Raw genomic sequence first — 23,398 nt, forward strand, 5'->3', positions numbered from 1 at the left:
GATCTGTGTTTTGTGGAAATAAGCATTGTGTATAAGTTTCATAACATTTGGTTGAGGCAAACTAAAGTTAGAGAATGGAAACCAAAGCTACAGTGGGGGCATAAAAAATCTCCCGCTCTGATACATGTCCCCCTAGTTGTACACACACATTTTCCTTACAACCAAATTTTTTTTTTTTCAGAAAATTATCTTTCAAAATGAAGGAAGACATTATTCACTACATTTCCTAACATCTTCTTTTGATTTTATGATGGTAATTTTTTAAGAAACTGAAATCAAGCTGAGTTTTCTATTACTGTTACAAAAATGAGTTTACAGGCAAAAAATTAAGAGTTTTTGTTACAGTAAGAAAAACAGTTCTCACAGACAAAAATCATATTTAGCTAACAAAGACCAATTGCATAATTCATAATTCATAAATCTAATTTACAGGTAACAGATCTTATTTGTGTTTCATATCAGATTGAACATCCTATGGCAAGATTTGGGATGGATATGTGACTTACAGAATTCACTAGATGCTGGTCTTTGTGATCGTGTGTTTCTTTTAAAAGCTGGTCTCTTATGTCGTCTCACAGGTCTGTTTGTGGCAGCACTTGGGGTCTTTTTCCAGAAATAATAATACTCAACTAGTTCACCCTGAAATCAAAAATGTGCAATATACAACACCTGATATACAATGATATATTCCCAGGCATTTACAATCTAGTTTTTCCCTGTAAAATGATTTGAGGCCATCTTTAATTTCAGAATGCACCCCATTTTCAAATATGTGATTACCAGTGAGAAATAATGAGTGAAAGATCTGTTCATGCTGCTCCTCATTTTGAAATAAAGATTGTGTGGAGATATTCCTCTATGATAAAAACCAAGCAATAATCATTTTTGGAACAACATTTTCAAGAACAGTACAGCATATGGATACTTTGATGGACATATTTTACCAGGAATGCAAAGAACTTTATTATATCAAGAATAATTTTTATATATGTATCAAGAAACTTTAGAAAATACCTCTATGTGATCAAAAATCTTCAGTGACAACCTTCCTAATGCTAAAAACAATCTTTACAATGACAGACACAAATAAGGAATGGGTTAGAATTCCTTTAAACCTAATGTCTTCAAGAAAATGTTATGGTGGGACCATCACTCAGTTCATATTCCAATCATTCTATAATTTAATGTCTTTTCATGACTAAACAAACTAATCAGCAATGTCATATATATTTTTGTGCATATTATATATGATACTTTTTTAATGAATATAGAAATTTTACATTCCCAGAGCTTGATAATGCAGCAATGAATTTTAATAATTCATTGAGTTAATAAATTTCTATGACTTGTCAATGATTTTCCATTTTTCATTAGGAATTTGAAAGGGCAAGACTGGCTAGACTGGATATATAAAATGGTCCACAATTTTTTGCCTCCCTCCGCTCGGCGGTATATATTAAGTTTTTTTTGCAATTCTGTCCTCCCTGTCAATGTAAAAATCAAAAAGTTTTGCAGAACAACACCTGGTAGCTTGAAGGATTTTGAGGCCATATATAAACCCCAAAAAATAAATCTCTTTTGAAATATTGTTTATGAAATCCTAGATAAACTATTTATCTTTAACAAAACCTTTTAAATACAAGGGATACTTTTAAAAATACCACACACAGAATATATAATATACGGACTATGTTTTCATCATAAGGTCAAAAGCCAAACCACAAATATTTAAAATTCAACTGTTATTGTTTTATGTACCATGACATTTCCATCACATAAACACTGTAATATGACCTTTATAATATGATTGTCAAAGGTCACTTAAGTACCACTGAATTAATATCATGGCTAATGGACTGTCAATCTTAATACACTCAGGTATTCTGTGGTGATACAATGCTGTAACCCTCAGACAGAGAAGTTGACCTTAGAAAGTCATTTTTTTTAGGCACCATTTGGTTTTATAGTGCCCAATGAATTTAATTGACTTTAGCAATGAGCATATTTGATGAAAAAAAGAAAAGTGGTTTAAATGTTGCACTAGTGGCATATTGGCCGATTTTAGAGATGATTTGTCAGTGAAACAGCAAACCACAACTGAAGTTTAGTATATCAGAAACAGATATCTATAGGTATTATAGCTTTCAATGATGCATGATGTCCAATCTATATGAATGAAGTGTACAAATCTCAATCAACTGAGAAAAAGAAAGAAAAAGTTGATCACATTAATGTGACAATGAACCAAATACGAACAGATTTATCAAATCTGTAGTCACAATTATATAATGAATAAGAAATATCTCAAAATATTCAAATATTTAAATGACCAAACTGATATTCAAGCCTTATTTTGTGATTTCCTGAAATATAAACTATATTTTTTTCATATGTTTATCATTGTTTATAATTTGTTGAACGTTATCTTCCTAGAAGATGTTCTACTGACAGTAACTTTCTATCTTTTTTATCTTTGTTTTTTTCCTTCTTGTAATAATATAAAATAACATGCCAAGTGTCTCACCTTCAGCAGTCAGCAGACATTGAGAAAGGTGCATACCATATCAACAATAATTACCAATAATGATAATCAGTCAGTGTAATGACCCCAAGCTGTCAAGCTCTATTAGATATCAGTGGAGCATAAATTGTTACTTATAGCATGGCAAGCCCTTTAACAATTTCTGTTTATACCACTGGCATCCATATTGTTTGTGTACATCAATACACAATGTTTACCAATTTGATTACAAAGCATTTATTATGTTTACAGCTAGATCTCATTAAAGTCAAACTATCTAATTCACAGCTTTTCATGTTTTTAAAAACAATCCCACAAAGATAAATTTTTTCTTTCCTTTCTTCCTGCACATTGATTTAACATAATAACATTTAATAGGTATTCATTGACAAGGGGAATAACACGAAATAAACGTCCAGTCGACCGATTACTAGAGGTGAAAATGTCAATACAAATATTAAATGAGTCAACTTACACTATATTGTGACAGTTCTCTACAAAAAATCTCAAATTAGCATACAACACTAAAGAATACATTCCAAGTGAAGTGACTTCTGCTAAAACCAATATGGCCGCTTGTTCTTAGCCTCACAATCATACTAGCATAACATCCATACAGGCAGTTAAAGGGAAGGCTGAACAATTCATCAGACATTTCCCAGTATAAGAAGTGAAATATAAATGTTAGCAGGGCAGGTAGCTTGCTTTCTCACTGTTGGCAAGATAAAATACAATTAAAGAAGGTAAATGACAACCGCTGAGTTGATTTGATTAAAAACCCTGTAAAACTTTTAACTTTTTGAGTATATAATCGTATCTATGTTGATGTTAATAATACAGGTTAATGTGCTCGGATATTACCCACTGAAAAATTAGTCATGCATTGTTACCCTGAACTATACAAGGATATCTTTGGAGGGTAAAATGGATGTTGACTCTTACAACACACTTTATAAAAGTGACAAGATTTATAAAAATCCGATTAGGATTAAGCTGCTACTTACATTGGTAGACATGAAAGTTCATAATTTGCTTTCTCAAATATGAAAATAAGAAATTCAAAATTTATTAGATTTAGATATTATTCACTAATATAAATAGAAAATTTAAAGTCTATCTTTATAACAAATGATTTAATTTTTCATTACTTATAATGCTTCTTGTAAAGAGCCCTGTGATAATGTAAACAGTTCATTTTGAATTTTGTACCAAAAATTCAAGCTACAATGATATACATGTTGAATTAATACTTTTTTTAAAAGCTTGCTGAATTTTATTCCTGATTGCTTTTTATACTGACATCTATATTTTGGCAGGACTACAATAGCAGTCTAAGTCATTAGATAATTTTAAGAATGGACTAATCATAACCCTTCGAGAAAATATCTTTTTTTTTAAACATGAAGTTCTGTTTCTTGCAGACATGGAAAAATGAATATGAATGTTAGATGTTTAGTATATATGTCAAAAAGACAGCAACCCATTACAAATAGAGGACAACATACAGTCTTCAACAATAGACAGGTGGACCATGCAAAATGTATAGCCCTAAATTGTCAAAGTCTATAAAGAGTAAACGAAACAATTGAAGATCTGCCAATAAAACACAATTCTCCAAAAAACGAAAAACGAAAAACATCTAGATATGACAACTGACAAAGTTCCTGACTTGGGACAGGCACGAAAAAATGTGGCAGGTTTAAATTAGTTTTTTTTTCAAGTCTACGAAAGATCTGCATACATGAAATTAGCATACAAATTTTTATCATTTCACCACTTTTGACCAACAGAAATTTTTTTTAAAACTAAGTATATTTCATTCATTCAGCTTACCGGTATTATGATTTCAATTTTCCCTGACTGGTTGTCTGGGTTGATTATTTGTTATAATGAATGTGTGGTTGGTTTTATCTCAGTTCTTCATTGGTCAAAATTCAATAAAAAAACAGAGTTCCAATGTCCCCCGCGTTGCATATATTTTATATTTCCAAGGGGAATAACTCTTTTAAAAAAAAGTCGATCGACCACCATTATAGACCTTGTCCAAGATATTGCTGATATTAACCTATAGTATAAGTTTTATAAAAATCTGGCAAGAATTGTACCCATGAGAGCACTAACGAGGCCATTTTCCATAAATTTAATATTTCCAAGGGGCATAACTCTTTTAAAAAAAGTCGATTGACCACCATTATATAACTTGTCCGAGATATTGCTGATATTAACCTATAGTATAAGTTTTATAAAAATCTGGCAAGAATTGTACCAGTGAGAGTGCTAACAAGACCCGATGGACATAAGGACGGATGCCCGGTATTTCCATGTCCCTACTGCAACGGGACAATTATGACGTAAAAATTGTCTTGCTTTCCTCTTAATGTTCTATTGTGAAAAAAGGCGACCATGTCTGATGACATCACATGTAAAGACAACATCTTTTTGCAGATCATATAAAAAAAAAAGATTAAGTTTGTCTTCATATTGTCCTTAAATCATAAGAGAGATCCATGACCACTGAATCTCAGGCAGTATGATATTTCTTCACTCTCAAAAGTTAAATTTTGAATATTAATAAAATGCTTCGCTGGGGCGCAGCTTGATACGACCGCAGAGGTCGAACCCTGAACAGTTGGGGCAAGTATGGACACAACATTCAAGCTTGATACAGCTCTGAATTTGGATTGTTATTAAATATTTGACACAGCATAGGTTTCTGACACAGAAAGAATGTGGTCTAAGAACTTGAATTTTTTTAATTTACCTATTATGGTCCAATGTCCAATATCAAAATACATGGTTAGATTCAGCATATCAAAGAACCCCATATATTCAATTTTTGTTGAAATCAAACAAAGTTTAATTTTGGACCCCAATTTGGACCAACTTGAAAACTGGGCCAAAAATCAAAAATCTAAATACATGTTTAGATTCAGCATATCAAAGAACCTCGTATATTCAATTTTTGCTAAAATCAAACAAAGTTTCATTTTGGACCCTTTGGACCTTAATGTAGACCAATTTGAAAACTGGACCCAAAATTAAAAATCTAAATACACTGTTAGATTCGGCATAATAAATAAATAAATGTGATCAAAGATTTTACAAATCTAATGCACCATACTGTGCAATTAAAGATTACTTCTTGAAATTTTTCAATATTTGAAATTTGAAAAAAAAATAATATTTGAAGAATAATTCTTTTTAATTTCTGAAATCTGAAATGAGAATAAATTGACCCCCCACAATTTCTTTTTACCCACCCCCCCCCTTTTTTCCCCCAAAAAATTCTTTCCCTCAAGATATGGTCATAATCTCAATTCAAATTTCCAATGGAGTTGGCAACCATAATTCCCCATTTAAATTTACCATAGTGCTAACTTAATCTATTTTATAATAGAATTAAAAATATAGTGTCAAATCTTTCATATGGATTTTTTTGTAAAAAAAAAAGATGCAACATTTGCAGATATTTTTACTGGTCTTCCTTTATAAATATGCATTTCTTTAAACATAATTTAAAAGCAGTGTAAGGGAAGTAACCAAAACGTTGTATTTGGATTACCTCCCTTACACTGTTTTAAATTATCTTTATTGTTCATTAACCATTACTTTATACATAATTTAAAAGCAGTGTAAGGGAGATAATTTCAATGATGTATTTGATTTATCTCCCTTACACTGCTTTAAATTATGTTTTGTACTAAAGTATTTGTCCATTAACCAGGACAACCTTGTTTTTCCCCCTTTTTTGCCCCTAATTCCTAAACGGTTTGAGCCATAACCCCCCAAAGCAAATCCTAACCATCCCTTTGTGGTATGGAAACTTGTAGTATAATTTCAGAGAGATCCATACACCGTTCCACAGTTATTGTCTGGAAACTAGAAAATGCTTATTTTTGGCCCCTTTTTGGCCCCTAATTCCTTAACTGTTGGTACCATAACCCCCAAAATCAATCCCCACCTTCCTTTTGTGGTATTTAACCTTATGGTCAAATTTCAAAAAGATCCATTCACTTAAACTAAAGTTAGAGTGCGAAAACCAATGTGTCTTCGGACGACGACGCCGGACGACGACGACGACGACGACGACGACGACGACGACGACGCCGTCATACCAATATACGACCACAAAATTTTTTTGCGGCCGTATAAAAACCTGGGAAAGCCTCATGTTTTAAATATCAAAATTTAACTCTCTTGAGTGGAGAAATATCATATGACATTTGATGCAGTGGTAGATATAATAAAATGCTCCGCTGGGCGCAGCTTGATACGACCGCAGAGGTCGAACCCTGAACAGTTGGGGCAAGTATGGACACAACGTTCAAGCTTGATACAGAACTGAATTTGGATTGTGATTAAATATTTGACACAGCATAGGTTTCTGACACAGAATGAATTTGGTCTAAGAACTTAAAACAAGAAATAAGCAATTTATACGAAGTATCTTCTTTTGCACAATACTGTGCAATTGAATATTTCTTGCTATTGCGCAATACTGTACAATTGACAATTTCTTGCTATTGCGCAATATTGTGCTATTGGATATTTCTTGCTATTGCGCAATACTGTGCAATTGAAGATTTCTTGCTATTGCGCAATACTGTGCAATTGAAGATTTCTTGCTATTGTGCAATACTGTGCAATTGAAAATTTCTTGCTATTGCACAATACTTATTATATAATAATTTACACATCCTGTTTGGTGTGTATCTCCTACCATATCATGATTATTTGCTTTTAAATATAAATCAGAAATAACCAACTTAAAATGGAAAATTTTAAAAGAAAAAAAAAAGGAAAAAAAGAAAAATAAAAGAATAAACACCCCCCCCCCCCCCCAATTTTTTGAACCCCTTTATGATTCATCACCCCCAAACTCAATCTCAGCCTTCCCTTTGTGGTATGGTACCTTGCAGTACAATTTCAGAGAGATCCATACACTTGAACACAAGTTATTGTCTGGAAACTAGAAAAATGCTTATTTTTGGCCCCTTTTTGGCCCCCAAATCCTAAACGTTTCAGGCAATTACCCCCAAACTCAATTCCAGCTTTCCCTTTGTGATATGGAACCTTGTAGTACAATTTCAGAAATATCCAATTACTCACACACAAGTTATTGTCATGAAACTAGAAAAATGCTTGTTTTTTGCCCCTTTTTTGGCCCCTAATTCCTAACATTTTGAGGCAATTACCCCCAAAATCAATTACAGCCTTCCCTTTGTGATATGGAACCTTGTGGTACAATGTCAGAGAGATCCATACACTTACACACAAGTTATTGTCTGGAAGTTACAAAAATGCTTATTTTTGGCCCCTTTTTGGCCCCTAATTCCTTAACTGTTGGTACCATAACCCCCAAAATCAATCCCAACCTTCCTTTCGTGGTATTGAACCTTATGGTAAAATTTCATGGAGATCCATTCACTTAAACTAAAGTTAGAGTGCGAAAACCAATGTGTCTTCGGACGACGACGCCGGACGACGACGACGACGACGACGACGACGACGACGCCGTCATACCAATATACGACCACAAAATTTTTTTGCGGCCGTATAAAAACCTGGGAAAGCCTCATGTTTTAAATATCAAAATTTAACTCTCTTGAGTGGAGAAATATCATATGACATTTGATGCAGTGGTAGATATAATAAAATGCTCCGCTGGGCGCAGCTTGATACGACCGCAGAGGTCGAACCCTGAACAGTTGGGGCAAGTATGGACACAACGTTCAAGCTTGATACAGAACTGAATTTGGATTGTGATTAAATATTTGACACAGCATAGGTTTCTGACACAGAATGAATTTGGTCTAAGAACTTAAAACAAGAAATAAGCAATTTATACGAAGTATCTTCTTTTGCACAATACTGTGCAATTGAATATTTCTTGCTATTGCGCAATACTGTACAATTGACAATTTCTTGCTATTGCGCAATATTGTGCTATTGGATATTTCTTGCTATTGCGCAATACTGTGCAATTGAAGATTTCTTGCTATTGCGCAATACTGTGCAATTGAAGATTTCTTGCTATTGTGCAATACTGTGCAATTGAAAATTTCTTGCTATTGCACAATACTTATTATATAATAATTTACACATCCTGTTTGGTGTGTATCTCCTACCATATCATGATTATTTGCTTTTAAATATAAATCAGAAATAACCAACTTAAAATGGAAAATTTTAAAAGAAAAAAAAAAGGAAAAAAAGAAAAATAAAAGAATAAACACCCCCCCCCCCAATTTTTTGAACCCCTTTATGATTCATCACCCCCAAACTCAATCTCAGCCTTCCCTTTGTGGTATGGTACCTTGCAGTACAATTTCAGAGAGATCCATACACTTGAACACAAGTTATTGTCTGGAAACTAGAAAAATGCTTATTTTTGGCCCCTTTTTGGCCCCCAAATCCTAAACGTTTCAGGCAATTACCCCCAAACTCAATTCCAGCTTTCCCTTTGTGATATGGAACCTTGTAGTACAATTTCAGAAATATCCAATTACTTACACACAAGTTATTGTCATGAAACTAGAAAAATGCTTGTATTTTGCCCCTTTTTTGGCCCCTAATTCCTAACATTTTGAGGCAATTACCCCCAAAATCAATTACAGCCTTCCCTTTGTGATATGGAACCTTGTGGTACAATGTCAGAGAGATCCATACACTTACACACAAGTTATTGTCTGGAAGTTACAAAAATGCTTATTTTTGGCCCCTTTTTGGCCCCTAATTCCTTAACTGTTGGTACCATAACCCCCAAAATCAATCCCAACCTTCCTTTCGTGGTATTGAACCTTATGGTAAAATTTCATGGAGATCCATTCACTTAAACTAAAGTTAGAGTGCGAAAACCAATGTGTCTTCGGACGACGCAGGACGACGACGACGCCAACGTCATACCAATATACGACCAAAAAATTTTTAATTTTTGCGGTCGTATAAAAAGAAGACGTGGTATGATTGCCAATGAGACAACTCTCCACATTAGACCAAATGACACAGAAATTAACAACTATAGGTCACCATATGGTCTTCAACAATGAGCAAAACTAGTTTCTTGGTGCCAAACCCTCCCCCTAACCTGGGACAGTGGAGTAATGGTACAACATAACAAACTGAATCTATATGTAATAGATGGTTTTCATTGTCTTGAGTGGAGAAATATCGTATCATGTTTGATGCAGTGATAGAATCTATATGTAATAGATGGTTTTCATTGTCTTGAGTGGAGAAATATTGTATCACATTTGATGCAGTGGAAGAATCTGATGCAGAGGTTGAATCTATATGTAATAGATGGTTCTCATTGTCTATAGTGGAGAAATATCATATGAAATTTGATGCAGAGGTAGAATCTATATGTAATAGATGGTTTTCATTGTCTTGAGTGGAGAAATATCGTATCACGTTTGATGCAGAGGTAGAATCTATATGTAATAGATGATTTTCATTGTCTTGAGTGGAGAAATATTGTATGACATTTGATGCAGAGGTAGAATCTCTTTGTAATAGATCGTTTTCATTGTCTATAGTGGAGAAATATCGTATCACGTTTGATGCAGAGGTAGAATCTCTTTGTAATAGATCGTTTTCATTGTCTATAGTGGAGAAATATCGTATCACGTTTGATGCAGAGGTAGAATCTCTTTGTAATAGATCGTTTTCATTGTCTATAGTGGAGAAATATCGTATCACGTTTGATGCAGAGGTAGAATCTCTATGTAATAGATCGTTTTCATTGTCTATAGTGGAGAAATATCGTATGACATTTGATGCAGAGGTAGAATCTATATGTAATAGATGATTTTCATTGTCTTGAGTGGAGAAATATTGTATGACATTTGATGCAGAGGTTGAATCTATATGTAATAGATGGTTCTCATTGTCTATAGTGGAGAAATATCATATGACATTTGATGCAGAGGTAGAATCTATATGTAATAGATTGTTTTCATTGTCTTGAGTGGAGAAATATCGTATGACATTTGATGCAGAGGTAGAATCTATATGTAATAGATTGTTTTCATTGTACTGTTGGTATCTGCTCCCTCTTTTTGAAGGCCAGGATGATGCTGGCAAACTGAAGGTTACGAGACAGCAATTATTTGTAATGCATTTTCCATAGGGTTTTAGTAGTGTAAAAAATCAATTTAGAAAAAAATTGGTAGCACTTCCTGTTATTAGAAATGTCAGTATTGTATTACAGGGGGAAAAAATGTGGAAAAAGTTTACCTAAATTTGGTTGAGAGAACTTTGAATTTTGAACTTAATGGAAAATGCAAATTGAATGGTGGCTTAGTTAACAATGTCTACACTAAGTAAAGTAAGTATTACATTTTCTGAAATAATGATTTAAAAAACAAACTTGATGATCCTAATTAAATGAAAAATAATTTCAACCCTGTATCATTCAATCAGAAGTCCCACACACTATTCAGAGTACCTTCTTGGAGTAAAACAGTTGCTGATAAAATGTAAACAAATAATGCAACTGAAACCTGTACATTTCTCTAACTTTTCCCCATCAATTCTAAATGGAGTTCTTTCCCTTAAAACACATTATATGATTTATTTATTTCAAAATGTTTCCAGTTCTATTATTTTTAATCAGGATTTCAATCAAGAGTCCCACACAATTTTATTCATATTCCATTATCTTGGGTAAATAAGTTGCTGGTAAAATGGATACAAATAATACAAAAGTAGGAGAAATTGATGTATTTTTTTTTTACCATTTATTCTGAAATCAAATGATAGAAAGAACAAAAAAATGTGCCTCATTGGTAGTCAAGGTCGTTAAATACCTTCTAGTAGTAGTAATTATGTTCAAATTCTTCCAAAATTTGACCAATAAATATATACGTTTCTAATTCAGATATTGGAATATTCCAAGTATAATTTTCAACAAAAACTCTTTTATCCTTGTTCTCACAAATCTATTTAGGGCGACCTGTATTTTTGTCTTACTGAAGGTCAAAGTTGCAACAGTGTATATATTCCATCGAAATGCCTCGAAAGATCACCTTAATCTAAAAAGTTGGTTGAAGCTGATTTCCGACAAGATGATGGAGTCAAAATTACGTTATCAAACACAACTACTAATGGTTGTAAATAAAAATATTCAAAAGCTTGAATCCCATCTAAAATGGATACATTAAACTTTAAGAATGGGTACAAACCAATCTCTACACAGCAAATGATATCTGCTAATATAAGTATACAGTGCACATCAAAGCATTTATTTTCAATTTGCATGTTCTGCACTAGGAGAATGTCTTCATGATCTTTGTAACTGATTATGTAACCAACAGAATCAATGGCATGTTTTGCTTAATTATATAGCTCTGATTTTTGGTTGTAAATGTTTATCAATTTAACAAAACTATAAGCCACTGCGTTACTCGGTAATGGCAACTAATTATCATCCAATCTTTACTAATTTGCTTTGAAAAGAGTTCATCTGTAAAAGGTTTTTCTAAAACAATGAGTATTGTCTTTTATCCTGTGAAGTTATAGCAATAAAAAAACATATTCTAATGCAACTGAACCTGACACAGTGTCTGATATTTTGCCGAAAATCAAGAACCAAGGTAGCAGAAATCGTGACTTAATATGGAATATCCCAAATTCTTCCATCCCTTCAAAACCTAAATTAGAAGTTTAATATTAAATTTCAGGACAGATCCTCTAGAAAAAGGACAAATTTACAAAGAAATGCCAGAAGGAAAGGAGAAATCTTTGAAAATGGTCTCACTGGCCATTTTTATTTCAGTTATAGAATAAATCTTTGAATGAAGTAAATATCAAAGTTTTGAAAAACTGTAAATAAATAAATTTTTGTCATGTTTATTTTTTATTATTGTAAAAAAATTGGACAGGATAAGTATGACATTTAAAAGAATGAACAATTTCACATTTTAAATCCCTGATGCATGTCCTGATACTCAGTATTCATCATAATCTCACATTTATCTGTCCGTTATACAAAAATTGCATTTATAAAGACACAATTATTTGTGATTTAACAGTATCATGCACCGTTAAACACAACTCTGACTTATTTTGACATGAGCAGACCAGATAATATGCATTTATCTTTTCAACAAAATCAATAGGACAAAATTTCCATTGGATCAAGACGTAAAAGATTTATCGCTGATCTAAACAAACATTCTCAAGACCCTAACAAAACTAACATGACACGTAGGAAAATCAATTTTCTCCATTGTTCAACAACTTTGATCCTCATGTTTGCACAATATTGGCTAACTTATTACAAGTGGTAAACTAATTTATTTGTAGATGAACAACTATTCACTTTATGAGCCTCTTTTTGGTCATAAGTGTTAGTAACTCTTTCAGTGTGTTGTTAATGCTGTGATCGTAATTACTCCCGCAAATCATTGGAATACAGAAATCGATTCCATTAAATACTATAATCATGAATATGTCTTTAGGGTTTGTAAAACTTAGAGGCACAGGGACCCAGTTATTTAACACTAGTTTTCAATATTAAAAGTTATCAGTTGAATTTTTTTTTAAATAAGGCAATTTGTGTTGGCTTCTGGGTAGTAGACAGAATTCTTGATCTTTTAGATAAAATAATGAAGCCTGTATCCAGAATCAGAAGAGTCAAGGGTTGTAACTATAAGACCTCTCTTATTTTCTACCTCAGGAATAGATTACCTTAGGTGTATTTGGTAAAACATTTCAGAATTTATGGGGCCTCACTTCTCTTCAACTTAGTACTTTATTTGGATGTTTCAATTCTTTTTATTACAGCGTCACTTATGAGTCTTTTGTAGACGAAACACACGTCTGATGTACAAAACTTTAATTCTGGTATCTATAATGAGTTTATTATATAAAAGAAGCAAAATTTTAGTCAAGGCTAAATTGAATGTTTGTCATAAAAAAATTTGAATGTTTGTCATATAACAGAGACCAAAAGAGTGTATTTTTTTGTGGACAGACAGAAAGGCTAAATGTTATTACTATAGGCTCTGATTACAATCCCAATAAAATTATTTTGAAGATTGCATTTCTGATAATTTTTCTATTTTGTCATCAAAGCTTAGATCAATCAAGTGGAATTCCTGCCATAATTTCATGCTTCATTGTTGCCAATGTCTATTTCATCTATATGTAATATACAACTAATGCCAAAGTCTATTTCATTACTATGTAATAAACAAATAACTCCATGTGATGTAAGCCATCTATAAAAAAACATTGATCTTTGATTCAGCTGCAGATGTGGCAATAGAACAGTGAAACCTTTCTAAAATCAACAATTTCAGACTGAAGATTCTTCTAAAATTGGAAAATCATTGTATATGTGTGTCATAGAAGATCATTGTATATATATATGTGTGTCCTAGAAATTCATTGTATATGTGCGTCCTAGAAATTCATTGTATATGTGTGTCCTAGAAAATCATTGTATATGTGTGTTCTAGAAAATCATTGTATATGTGTGTCATAGAAAATCATTGTATATGTGTGTCCTAGAAAATCATTGTATATGTGTGTCAGAGGGGTGTGACATGAGAGATGCTCATTTCCCAAATCCTTTATTTTTCCACTTCCCATTTTTCCCTATCTTTTTCCTAACATAAATCTATTTTACCACCTATATCCCACAACCAAAAAGCGTATCAAACCCCTCCTAGAACATGATAGAAAAACAAAGGATCTGACACAAAACCGCAGTACATGCACAGCAGAAAACACACAAAAAGCAAAGAACAGTGCTTTTAATACTGTTCTTCATCTCAAAGTCACAGAGAGGCCTTCAAAAATGAGTTCATTTTAGACAGGATTCTGGTTAAAGTTACGGTTTCCTTTAGACAGATTTCACTGTAATATAAAACAAATGTTCTGAAGAAATAACTGCTTGATCTTGTTTGATACTCAATGTAATTTCTGTATGATTTAACATATGAGAAAGACCTAAAGGATAAATTTATTTCTCCAATGAACAAACAACCCATTGTTATTAGTTTTTCATTAAATATCTTGTAAGATAAGTTTCTTTAACAATGCATTTCACACATGATTAAGTGAGATATACACATTTTATATCGCAACAACCTGTGCCACACATTAAAATGCATTAAATATATTTAGTTGTATTTAATTGCTATTTTACATCTACTGACCTACAGGTATTCTTTTGTTCATGAAATTATTGCAGGGGTCTAAAAGTGGGTCAAAACTGAATCACTATCAAGTAGAAGGTTTATTCAGACATTTTTGCAAATTTATTGAACAATTTACAAAAATACAAGATTAATTATTGCAAGATCAAGAAATGCTGCATTTTAATAGTGTTTTCAAAGCTTTTTTCAAATATTTGTAATTAACAGTCTTTTATTTCAATCAAAAGCAAAACTCTTCACATTTTAAAACAATTTTGAATATATTTTGGACAAATTTCCTAAGGTTTGATTGTTATTGATAGGGACTGTACTGTCAATAAGGACAAAATCAGAACATTATGTATGTAGGAAATATCCTATTTTTTAAAACCTCATGTAGAAAGAAACTTTGAGTATGATAGCAGTGTTACCTCAATTACCTTTGGGGAAACCCTTGTCAAATACAGTTAATGTTTTCTTTCTGCATGAGCAAATACATGTTCCTTGAATGCACATCAAATGATGCAAAATAAAAATTAGCACCATGTGGACAGAACAAACCTTTATGGCATGTATTTAATATGCATTTGATGCACATTATATGTATTTGTGCACCCAACAAAAAGGACATTAAGATTTTTATCACAAAGTTCTCCAGAAACTGTACATAATGATTATGATGAATTCAAAGGCCAGACGGTGAATACATAGAGGCAGAGAGGGGGGTTTCTTTTTCACCAATACCTCGCTTACAGTCTTAACTTAAAAAGTGAGACAAATAAGACCAAAGGACTTTTACAAAGGACTTTTACAAAGGACTGTTACAAAGGACTTTTACAAAGGACTGTTACAAAGGACTGTTACAAAGGACTTTTACAAAGGACTGTTACAAAGGACTGTTACAAAGGACTGTTACAAAGGACTGTTACAAAGGACTTTTACAAAGGACTGTTACAAAGGACTTTTACAAAGGACTTTTACAAAGGACTGTTACAAAGGACTTTTACAAAGGACTTTTACAAAGGACTGTTACAAAGGACTGTTACAAAGGACTTTTACAAAGGACTGTTACAAAGGACTGTTACAAAGGACTGTTACAAAGGACTGTTACAAAGGACTTTTACAAAGGACTTTTACAGAGGACTTTTACAAAGGACTTTTACAAAGGACTGTTACAAAGGACTGTTACAAAGGACTTTTACAAAGGACTTTTACAAAGGACTGTTACAAAGGACTGTTACAAAGGACTTTTACAAAGGACTGTTACAAAGGACTGTTACAAAGGACTGTTACAAAGGACTTTTACAAAGGACTGTTACAAAGGACTGTTACAAAGGACTTTTACAAAGGACTTTTACAAAGGACTTTTACAAAGGACTGTTACAAAGGACTGTTACAAAGGACTTTTACAAAGGACTTTTACAACTATGGAAGAAGCTTTCATTTATTTATTCTTTAAAAGTCACCTTCCCTTTCAAATAAATTCAATTAATGACAGAATTTTGTGAAAATCTTGTTAATTTTTATGACATAGTCATTAGAGATGATCTAGAAGGAACAGAATAGGGACTTTCCACTACAAAACAAAACAGGGATCCTTGACTTCCCAAACATTTTAATTGCAGATCCTTCTCTCACTCTTTCCTATTTTTCTGTGTAGCTTCCCTTCTCTTTTCTCAAATTGTTTATGTATCTTTTTAATTTTAATATCATAATAAAATGCTCCGCAGGGCGCAGCTTGATACGACCGCAGAGGTCGAACCCTGAACAGTTGGGGGAAGTATGGACACAACATTCAAGCTTGATACAGCTTTGGATTTGGATTGTGATTAAATATTTGACACAGCATAGGTTTCTAACACAGATTGAATGTGGTCTAAGAACTTAAAAATTTTAAATTGGACATTCACCTATTATGGTCCAATATCCAAAATCTAAATACATGGTTAGATTCAGCATATCAAAGAACCCCAAGAATTCAATTTTTGATGAAATCAAACAAAGTTTAATTTTGGACCCTTTTGACCTCAATGTGGACAAAGTTGATAACGGGGCCCAAAAATCAAAAATCTAAATACATGGTTAGATTCAGCATATCAAAGAACCCCATATATTCAATTTTTGTTGAAATCAAACAAAGTTTAATTTTGGACCCCGATTTGGACCAACTTGAAAACTGGGCCCATAATCAAAAATCTAAATACATGTTTAGATTCAGCATATCAAAGAACCCTAAGAATTCAATTTTTGTTAAAATCAAACTAAGTTTAATTTTGGACCCTTTGGACCTTAATGTAGACCAATTTGAAAACGGAACCAAAAATTTAGAATCTAAATACACGGTTAGATTCGGCATATCAAAGAACTCCAATAATTCAATTTTTGATGAAATCAAACAAAGTTTAATTTTGGACCCTTTTGACCTCAATGTGGACAAAGTTGATAACGGGGCCCAAAAATCAAAAATCTAAATACATGGTTAGATTCAGCATATCAAAGAACCCCATATATTCAATTTTTGTTGAAATCAAACAAAGTTTAATTTTGGACCCCGATTTGGACCAACTTGAAAACTGGGCCCATAATCAAAAGTCTAAATACATGTTTAGATTCAGCATATCAAAGAACCCTAAGAATTCAATTTTTGTTAAAATCAAACTAAGTTTAATTTTGGACCCTTTGGACCTTAATGTAGACCAATTTGAAAACCGAACCAAAATTTAAGAATCTAAATACACAGTTAGATTCGGCATATCAAAGAACCACAATAATTCAATTTTTGATGAAATCAAACAAAGTTTAATTTTGGACCCTTTGGACCTCAATGTGGACCAATTTAAAAACGGGGCCCAAAATCCAAAAACTAAATACACGGTTAGATTCAGCATATTAAAGAACCCCATGAAATCAAGAATAAAACCCCATTGAAATTGGTCAAGAAATAAGCAATTTATAGGAAGTATCTTCTTTTGCACAATCCTGTGCTATTAAATATTTCTTGCTATTGCGCAATACTGTACAATTGACAATTTCTTGCTATTGCGCAATATTGTGCTATTGGATATTTCTTGCTATTGCACAATACTGTGCAATTGAAGATTTCTTGCTATTGCGCAATACTGTGCAATTGAAGATTTCTTGCTATTGTGCAATACTGTGCAATTGAAAATTTCTTGCTATTGCACAATACTTATAATATAATAATTTACACATCCTGTTTGGTGTGTATCTCCTACCATATCATTATTATTTGATTTTAAATATAAATCAGAAATAACCAACTTAAAATGGAAAATTTTAAAAGAAACAAAAAAGGAAAAAAAGATAAAAAGGAAAAAAAAATAAATCCCCCCCCAAAATTTTTTGAACCCCCATTATGATTCATCACCCCCAAACTCAATCCCAGCCTTCCCTTTGTGGTATGGTACCTTGCAGTACAATTTCAGAGAGATCCATACACTTGAACACAAGTTATTGTCTGGAAACTAGAAAAAAATGTGTTTTTTGGCCCCTTTTTGGCCCCAAATTCCTAAACGTTTAGGGCAATTACCCCCAAACTCAAACCCAGCTTTCCCTTTGTGATATGGAACCTTGTAGTACAATTTCAGAAAGATCCATACACTTACACACAAGTTATTGTCATGAAACTAGAAAAATGCTTGTTTTTTGCCCCTTTTTTGGCCCCTAATTCCTAAAATTTTGAGGCAATTACCCCCAAAATCAATCCCAGCATTCCTTTAGTGATATGGAACCTTGTGGTACAATGTCAGAGAGATCCATACACTAACACACAAGTTATGTCTGGAAGTTACAAAAATGCTTATTTTTGGCCCCTTTTTGGCCCCTAATTCCTTTACTGTTATTACCATAACCCCCAAAATCAATCCCAACCTTCCTTTTGTGGTATTGAACCTTGTGGTAAAATTTCATAAAGATCCATTTACTTAAACTAAAGTTAGAGTGCGAAAACCAATGTGTCTTCGGACGACGCCGGACGACGACGACGACGACGACGCCGGACGACGACGACGCCAACGTCATACCAATATACGACCACAAAAATTTTTTTGCGGTCGTATAAAAAGTCCAGTAATCTAATTTGCCTTCATTTCTTTGACAGAACTTCAAATGAACAGACTTCATGGACAAACAAAATTACTGGCCAGCATCGACAATATTGCTCTCCTTTAATTAATTTTTGCTAAAAATATTTGTACTTAATAATTACAGGTTTCTGAGGGCCATTCAACAAGATATTATCAGTCCCTTTTAGCTTCCCCTGACTTTTTGCAAGTTTAAAAGGGTATAATTGATGACTTTACCGAAAGCGAATCAATATTTCACTTTACAATAAAAGATTTTAAGTCCCATATATTTATAATGTATGTCTTTTTAAAAGCCTTTAAAACCTAAAGTCATTGTATTGGAATATTTGCTTTTATAAACTGGGAACAAACAGTTCACAGTTAAGTGAGAATGAATCTTTAACTCCTAAATCAAACTTAAACTGTATAACAAGCCGATACAAATATTTGTAAACGTCTCAGTTAAATAGTCAACAAAACATTGTTTAGAAAAATAATTGAGTTGAAAATATGGTTATAATAAATTAATTTCCTTAAAAATATTTATATCTGTAGACCAAAGATGAAAGACTTCATTTTTCAAGTTTCAGGCCAAACATAATTGATTTTTTGTTCTAAAGGTTTCTGCAAGAAAAAAATGTTTTTTAGGCAAATCTTCATGAAACAACTTTTTTTTTTCGTAAACTTGAATTCTAAGTTTCTCCAAAAATTTTATTTCAGAAGTAAGTGACTAAATATCATGCAGAAATTCACACTATTAAAAAAGATTTTCAATTTTGACTTTAAAAAATGTCTTCACTTCTGACATAATACGAACAAGTATCTTCTTTTTAATTCTCCTGTTTGTAGAAAAATAAAGATATCAGCTTCCCAAAAATGTGTAAAGTTTCATACTCAGTTTTACATTTCCTGTTTGCACAATATAAAGAGGTCGAGGTTCATACTCAGGAATAAGAGCAAGGGATCAAATTTAGGAACGTCTGCAAGGGATCATGAGATTCATATACAACTGAGATGAGTTTTATTCAGGAAAATCTGTTGCAATAAAAAATTCTTTAAACCTAATCTGTACAAAAACTGATACAGGGAAATCCAAAGAACAAAAATTAATTATTTATGGCCTTCAGAGTCAATTTTTGTCAATATAATTATGTGTTATTCATGCTGTTACCACACAAAACATGTCATGAATCAATGTAAGCGCTACACTTCTTCTAGCTCAACATCATCTCTATAACAACAATGAAGATAGGGGGAAACATCCACTGGGATGATATACAATCATGATAGGTTATTCAATATGTCTCTATATATTGCACAAAAAATCCACTGGAATGATACACAATCAGGATCAGTTACTCCCTATGTTTTCATGTATTGCACATTCTATGATAGTGGTGTGAAAATGTACAAAAAGTCACTTTGACAACTTAATTGCATTACAACTGTTATTTATTTGCAAATTTTGTTTTTTAAATGTCACCCAGAACTATATTATCAATGATGTATACACCAAATACAGTTGTCCTTGAATCATGTAAACACCAAAAAATAAACAGCTGCGCTACGAGCGCATGATACGCCCGTCGCTTTTTCAAAGAATAAAGTTCAATAACTTCTCAATGTCATATCAGAAATTCATGAAAAACTAAAGGGAGGTTATCTTAATAGATATAAACCAGTCAACAAAGTTTCATAAAAACTGCTCAAAGCACTTTAAAGATATTGTCCGAAAACTGGAAAATCACCCCTTTTTTATGAATAAAATCCCATAACTCTGAAATGTGATATCTAAAATTTATACATTGAATGATCGGAGAAAGACTTGATTATTCAGATGGTATTTTAATAATGACTAAGAAATATACAATTGGTATCGCTGTAGCGACGTAACGTAATAAGTTAATAAGGTTTGTGCGTAACGTTCCCGGAATATTCAGATATTACATTCCTCCTTAACTTTGAATTAGAAAATAACTATATAATTGTAAATTAATAATGTGTAAAATAAAGATTGTATATATGAGTTAAATTATCACAGTCTCTGAAATGTTCACTTATGTTTTTGTAATAAAAGTGTTATGTTCACTTATGAATGTTTTAATAAACATAAAAATTGAAAAGGAGCTTACGTCAATAGATATAAACAATTCACCAAAGTTTCATGAAAACTGCTAAAAGCATTTTTGAGTTATTGTCCGAAAACTGGAAAATAACATATAAAATAAAGAGCTGCGCCATGAGCGCATGATACGCCCATTGCTTTTTCAACGAATACAGTTCCATTACTCCTCAATGTCATATCAAAAATTTATAAAAAACTAAAGGGAGTTTATTTTAATAGATATAAACCAGTCACCAAAGTTTCATGAAAACTGCTCTAAGCTTTTTGAGTACTGTCCAAAAACTGGAAAATCCCCCCTTTTTTATGAAAAAAATCCCATAACTTGGAAATGTAAAATCTAAAATTTATAAAAATTGACAGGGGACGTACATCAATGGATATCAACAATTCACCAAAGTTTCATGCAAATTGGTTCAAGTGTTATATAGTTATTGTCCAACATGTTGACGACCGATGGACAGACATACGTAGACGGGTGTATAAAAATGTACTTGTTAAAATGAGGTATGAGGATAAACTTATGATTGTGTGCTGACGATATGTTCTATACACTGTGCATTTATTTCATATTCTAAATCTGTCATATCTCAGCAATTATGAGAGGTAAATATATGATTTTGTTTGAATTTTCAGTTCGATTTCAACCTGACAAAGATTCATCGAAAATCTTCTAAACATCAATGACATAGCTGACTTACTGTTCTATGACCATTACAAACAGCAAGGCATATCTTGTTACTGTAAAGGCAGTCTGAAATAATCAGCATATCTTGTCTCTGAAAAGGGACTCTGAAATAATCAGCAAATCTCGTCTCTGAAAAGGGAGTCTGATATAATCAGCAAATCTTGTCTCTGAAAAGGGACTCTGAAATGAAATATTGATGATCTACAGAATCATCCCTTTCAGCAGCATCTTAGATAAACTTACCGTTTCTTTATGTGGCAGTAGCTCTTTTCTAATCTTGAAGAAGTTTTTACCATATTGTCGAAGACCTTTCACAAATCGTTTCTGTAGGAAAAAAATGTAATTATGAGCTGCATGTGATATCACTGACAATGGCTGATGAAAAATGATTTAATTTTGGAATAATGTTCATTAAAATCAAGAACTATATAAACAAATGTATATCCTTAATTAGGGTTATCTCCCTTCTTTAATTGGTTCTCCCCCTTGTCATCCATGTAATTTATGCAAAATAAGGTGTGTTTCCATGGTGATATCTACATTTAGTTCTGTCTGCCATTCACAGATAAAAGTAAACAAATTGTTATATAGTCGACTCAACTTAATCGCATACCATTAAGGCATTTGATTACATATTTCGATTAACTGCCTAATTTTCTCTTGCATAAAACCATTTCCTTTTTATGTACCGGTAGTAGAATGACCAACATAAGAAATTTAAAATGCCTAAAATTTGACTCGAACAATTCTGCTACCTCAAAACACATTCATAACACGTTTGTGTTTATATTCAGTATTTCTTTTTGTTTCAGATACTTTAACCTTGGATACTTGGTCCCTTAGCTGACAATGCCCATCACTGAAATTTATTCATCATCGAAGTCAATCATCTCTCAGATATTTGGTCCTTACTGATGATGCCCTTCATTGATATCTATCATCAATCAATCGATATCATCCCTTGGACTCTAGGCCCTGACTAATATTAGTTGTTTATTACGTAAAGCACTATGGATTTTACCATGTACTGCTGTCTCTGTAAAACACCTATCTAATCCAATCAAGAAACTAATTTGAGAAATTTGTAAATTCACCCAGCGCTTTCAATATTTACACATTGTAATCAAAAGCCTTTATGCTACAATTCATTACTCATTAATTTTATAGCATTGCTTACACAGACGTTAAAGAAAATGGCTGCCTACTAAACCAGTTATTTCTACTGCTAAATTAATAATATACCATTTCAAATGCTTATTAGCTTAAAAAGTAACAACAAGCTGACAAACTAAAGTCTGTCAAGATAATTCAGTAGCGACATTTTTTTATACATTAATTGTATTTCTATGTAGCCATTGGCAAACTATGAATGCATCTGGGAAAATTTAGATGTAAAAACTAAATTATGTCAATAAGGCAGCAGCAAACCAACAAGTTGAACAAACACACAAAAAACATTTGGTATAACATAAACAATAAACAAAAATTTCAGTACAATTTTAAAAGTGAAAACTGATTTTTTTTTTACCTTGGCCTTCACTTTTTCATTTCAAATGTCTTATGAAATATTCATCACAACTGTGGTTAATTATGCATCAACATGAGGTAAAACGCTTTTTTGTCAAACAAACCAAAAGATCATTTTTTTCTTCTTGACTTAAATGTTACATATCATGGACACATTTACAAATATCTAGCTAAGAATTTCGTTGTGGACTGTAGTTATTCATCCACTGATTTGTCAAATATCCAAAATAATTTTTGTGGCGTTTCAATTTAATTTTTTTACTCAGTTTCAAAGTGACATACACATTTTTTTGTCTTTTGGCCCATTTT

At 32.4% G+C, this 23,398-nt stretch overlaps 1 protein-coding gene and 2 long non-coding RNA genes across 6 annotated transcripts in view; 1 reads left to right on the top strand and 2 right to left on the bottom strand.

Annotated features, from left to right (window-relative positions):
• The window catches only part of LOC127720606 (uncharacterized), a 41,401-nt gene extending 35,163 nt beyond the window's left edge, over nt 1-6,238 (top strand). The window contains exon 2 of the long non-coding RNA XR_007990895.1: nt 6,058-6,238. This is a non-coding gene — a long non-coding RNA (uncharacterized LOC127720606). The remainder of the gene's footprint in view (nt 1-6,057) is intronic.
• The window catches only part of LOC127720601 (arginine-glutamic acid dipeptide repeats protein-like), a 121,990-nt gene that overhangs the window by 29,005 nt on the left and 69,587 nt on the right, over nt 1-23,398 (bottom strand). For all 3 annotated transcript variants that reach the window (XM_052227269.1, XM_052227271.1, XM_052227268.1), the window contains exons 10-11: nt 21,806-21,886; nt 507-639 (exon numbers count right to left, since the gene is read on the bottom strand). In XM_052227269.1, coding sequence (XP_052083229.1) covers nt 507-639; nt 21,806-21,886 — 214 coding nt within the window. The remainder of the gene's footprint in view (nt 1-506; nt 640-21,805; nt 21,887-23,398) is intronic.
• Nucleotides 6,312-9,475, bottom strand: LOC127720604 (uncharacterized). Of its 2 annotated transcripts, none has more exons than XR_007990892.1 (2): nt 9,322-9,475; nt 6,312-6,503 (listed from the first exon to the last, which is right to left on the bottom strand). It is a non-coding gene; the product is annotated as an uncharacterized LOC127720604 (long non-coding RNA). The 2 variants fall into 2 exon arrangements; XR_007990893.1 differs by lacking the exon at nt 9,322-9,475 and adding an exon at nt 7,918-8,083.

Source organism: Mytilus californianus, unplaced genomic scaffold (genome assembly GCF_021869535.1).
Source record: "Mytilus californianus isolate M0D057914Y unplaced genomic scaffold, xbMytCali1.0.p SCAF_11, whole genome shotgun sequence".
Lineage (NCBI taxonomy): Eukaryota > Metazoa > Mollusca > Bivalvia > Mytilida > Mytilidae > Mytilus > Mytilus californianus.